This window comes from Lissotriton vulgaris, chromosome 7 (genome assembly GCF_964263255.1).
Source record: "Lissotriton vulgaris chromosome 7, aLisVul1.2, whole genome shotgun sequence".
Classification (NCBI taxonomy): Eukaryota; Metazoa; Chordata; class Amphibia; order Caudata; family Salamandridae; genus Lissotriton; species Lissotriton vulgaris.
The window spans coordinates 87233529-87238142 of record NC_141695.1 but is presented as its reverse complement, the minus strand read 5'-3'; the positions used below and the strand labels follow the sequence as shown (position 1 = coordinate 87238142).

At 38.2% G+C, this 4614-nt stretch overlaps 1 protein-coding gene across 1 annotated transcript; it reads left to right on the top strand.

The window, feature by feature from the left end:
- The first annotated feature begins 384 nt into the window (after positions 1-384).
- Positions 385-4214, top strand: LOC147700855 (uncharacterized). Its single transcript, XM_086929756.1, has one exon. The coding sequence runs from the start codon at positions 1254-1256 to the stop codon at positions 2304-2306; it is 1053 nt and encodes a 350-aa protein (XP_086785882.1). The 5' UTR covers positions 385-1253; the 3' UTR covers positions 2307-4214.
- The last annotated feature ends 400 nt before the right edge of the window (positions 4215-4614 follow it).

The window sequence follows — 4614 nt, the reverse complement described above, 5'->3', positions numbered from 1 at the left end:
TGCCAAACCTTGTGTCTGCCTACTTCATTTAGAAACTTGCAAACCTAAAGTTTTCTAGTGAAGGAACTGCTGTTTGCTCAGTTGACAGAAAACTTCCTTTGACAGCCTGCGCAGTAGGGTCTTTCAGAGGAAGGACATTACACTGTCCCAGTTGCCTCACCCGCATTTAGGGTAAACTGTTCAGTCTTTAAATTCCTGTCAGTCCCTGCCATGCAAAACCTGCCTGTGAGGGACAGGATTCTTTTTTTTTATCCTTACCAAAGCCCCCAGCTTCGTCGTAAAAAAAACCCAGGGTGTGGGAGGTTTTTAGTTGTTTGTTTTTCCTGGAATAAACTCCTACTTTAAAAGTTTGTATCTGAAAAACAATAACATTGTAAAGTTGGGTAATTGGCCTTTTAAACGTACAGCAGTCATCCCCCAAACTTCTTGTACATTGAAATGAATCCCAGAGACAGTGTTCCTGTCGATGAATAGAGATAACCTCTGTGCCAACGCTTATCTCTGACATTGGTTGCCGGCATTTCGTCAGGCTAGCGGAGGCAACGTTTACACCCTGACACACTGTGCTCCACCAAAATTTAAAGCAGACCCTAAGTATTTATTTTCATCAGAAGGACTGATTTTGTGAACTAAAGTGTTCCGCTGTTATTGTATCACTGGAAGAGCCTCTGTTCTGCCTGCATCTACGTCCGTGGCATGTTTTTACTAAAACTGTGGATGTTAAGTTATAATTTGCTCATCTGTGGTTCCTCTTCTGATTAATGGAGTAAGTCAATCGTTGGCTACTAGTATGTTAAAAAGTACTTTGAATTCATATTCATACATTAACTTTTATTTAATTGGCAGGAAAGGGAACCAAGGCCAGAAAAGGAAAAAGCAAAGATGCAATAAATTCTACGAAAAAAACAACTCTGTATGAAACTTCAACTGGAAAACTTAAGCTGAAGGTGGTGCAGAAACCTGAGAAAAAAGGAAAACCAGGAAGAAAACGGCGATGGTCAGCAAATAAAGAGGACCTTGGAAGAGAGCAATCTCCTGCATTTGAAAACGGTTTCAAACAGTCAACACATTCCACTTCTTATGACGGAATCTCTAAACTAGATAGTTTAGATAACTATGAAGAATCTGAAAGTAGTCAGAAAAGCTCAAAGACTCCTGATTATCCACCAAAAACACAGCAAACGGTTGGACCCTATGACTGTGATGAATGTGAAAAGAGTTTCAGGCATAACATTGATCTAATTCAACATAAAATGATACATTTGGGGCCGGGTATCGGGTTTGAAAAAGTAAAAAAGGTAAACAAACCAGGCCTTTATCCATGCAATAGGTGTGATAAAAGCTTTACGTATAAAACAAATCTTAGTAGACACCAGAGAAAGAATACCAAATGCCGTGAAACCATTAGTCGTAAGATGGGCTTCCATAGGCCACAGCGGAGAAAACGTGGTGGCAAAAGACCTCACAAGTGTCCTGACTGCGAAAAAAGGTTCAGTACAAAGGGGAATCTTTTTCGGCATCAGAGAACACACACAGGAGAAAGACCTTATGAGTGTGACGATTGTGACAAAAGCTTTGGTAGAAAGGAACATCTTTCTACACATCAAAAAACACATACAGAAGAAATGCAGGCAAACGTGGAGCCAGAAATTCCAGAAATACCAGAACCTGTATATTATCAATGCACTGAGTGTGGGGAAATTTTCACTGACAAGATAGTCCTTCTTAAACACAAGATAAGACACAGGGCAGAGAAACCCTTCCAGTGTACTGAGTGTGGTAAAAGTTTCGGCCTTAAGGGAACTCTTGTCAAACACAGGAAGACACACTTACATAAAAAGGCTTTATTGGAGACCATGATCCCTATAGAGGCCCCTGATGTGGAACCCCTGTCGCCTCTGACAGACCAATCCCATGCATCTATTGATCTGAGTGATAGCCTCAGTTTCTCATTGGGACTGATGGGCCAACCTCAGAAATACACGGGGGATAAGTACCACACATGCGGCCAGTGTGGAAAAAGTTTTAGCTCTGCGTCATACTTGCTGAAACATCAGCAGATGCACACAGGAGAAAACCTCCACACATGTCCTTATTGTGGGAAAGGCTTCCTCAGCTCGTCCAGCTTGATCACCCACAAGCGAATACACACAGGAGAGCGACCTTATCAGTGTAGAGAATGTGACAAAAGTTTCAGTCAGAAAGGGAATCTTAACGTGCACCAGAGAACACACACTGAAGAGTATGCAGCTATGATGAAATTGCAAGAAAGGCCGCAATCTCGGAATAACCCGGATGAGTTTTAGAAAAGGCATTTCATAGTATTACATACTTACTAATTTCCCAATGCCTTGAAATGTGCAAAATTCACTAAGGTTTGATGAAATTACCTAAATGTAATGGTAAAAATGTCAAATCCCACTGAACTGTGAGAAAGGACAGATAATCATATAATCCACCTAAAGATTATTTCAGGGAAGATTATTTGTATCCACTTTTATTCTACCTTCTACGTAAACAAAAATTAGTTATTTTGGGTTTAGTTTACGCTGTTAAGAACTTTATACATTTACTGTGTGTTCCTGACCAAAACATTAGTGTATTTCAACTGAAGGAAGAGATTCACGCAGTAAAATATTTTCCTAAATATTTTGATACTGTGTTATGAGTTGGCAAAAATGTAAATGCCAAGTTAGCCAATAGAAAACCACATTACACACAAAACCTCAAAATATATGAAGAATACAACAAATACAAGTGCAAAAGGAGATGTTCAAAAAATAGTTGAGGCTAAACAAGCAAAGAATACCGCAGAGTATTAAAACCAATGCTGAAATATTCCCTAAGAGTATACAAAAATTAGGATGTCCATTACCATGTCATTCCTATCAACCTACAGCATTGGAATCAATGCCAATATCAAAGTGTTTTAAATCAAGTGGTCAAAAAACATTAATTATTCCAGGATCATCAGCTACACTCCGTGCCCAGCAATTTGTACTTTCTCACAAATAACAAAAGAAAATGTGACCTAAAGTGTCCCTAGATTTTAGGTCTAGGCCATTATGGCCTTCTTGCCAGTCTTGAAAAATCTCAAAACAATCCAACATTCTCTGGTATAGTATTACAAGTACTTAAACAACTGCTTTAATGATCAAAAACAATCATTTTTGTGTTGGGATGAAGGGTTGAATAAAAATCTCTGGAAAGGGCGAATCTGTAGAAGAGGAACTGGATACCTTGAAAATAGAACCAGAACAGAAAATACTTTGTGGTAAAAGTTATTTTGTCCTCATGCATGTCTTCAAGAAGAAGATGGGTTTGTAGGCCTGAACCCAAAGAGCAGTCTTATTTGAACAAAAACACTATAGTTGGATATCCTATATATGAAGAATCTTTGTACATACTATAATGAAAAATTTACTTCCAGTCACAAATCTCATTCTCACCGGCCTAAAATCACACTAGAGAGAAAAAAAAACAATATTTGAGCAAGGCTTTTGTCTGATTTGAATTCAGACCTGAATAAAGCCCTACAGAGTCATTTTGAATATTGAATTGTCCGCACTCCAAAATAGCACTTTGCTAATGGGAAGAAAACTTGCATCAAGTCTGAAAAAATAGTATTGAAGAGTTTATGTATTCAAGAGTCTAAAGACAGACAGACAGGAGTACTGAAAAGGAGATATGCATGACTGGGTTGTCAGATTAATAATGAAAACCCAGAAAAATGAACTGTGTTCATACTGGTACACAGGTGCATCCTGTGCTATTCTGCCTATCAACTGAGCACTACAGAGGATGTATGTGTAAATGCAAAAATACATACCAATACTGAACAGCAGAAACTAAACGCCGCAGTATTTTTGAAACGAAGAGAGAAATATATCAAAGGACACGCTAGCGATGTCACCTGCATGAAACTTACAGAGATAGTTGTTAAAAAGGTTACCAAACAGAAAGAAATACATTTATGTGGCAACGATTACATCAATGAAACTGACTATGTACTGTGCTTTCTTTTTTTGCTTAACTAATCAGTATATTATTGTATACCTACCAAAAGAATGCCTCTGGAGCCAGCCACAAAACCGAAATAGCCTTGGCTATTTTATATGCCAAATGGTGTGCAGAAAAAAGTACAGCCCTCTCAGTGTTGCTGCTCACGATACCTTACTAATTCTAGATGGCTCAAGTAATATATATATATATATATATATATATATATATAAATATATATATATATATATATATATATACACACACACATACATACGTACGTACATACAATGTGATTACAGTAATGCAGACCTTTAGCCTGATACCCTGATGTAAAACCAGGTGTAAATTGTGCTAGGACAGACAAGTTAGAAGCGACTTCTCTCGGAGCACTAATCCAAGAGTGAATGTGCATTTTTGCGCTTACTGTGAGTAACGCTTCACGCAGACAGTGGTCTCCAGTTTGGCACCGCAGAAAGCACCACTCAAAAGAGGCAATTTCAATATACCTCTGTAAATGCCAGAATTACTTTCAATGGAATTGCTGTCTTTTCAACCATTTTGGTACAGGTATCTCAAACAGAAATCAGTTTAAAAGACACTAGAATCTTGTTG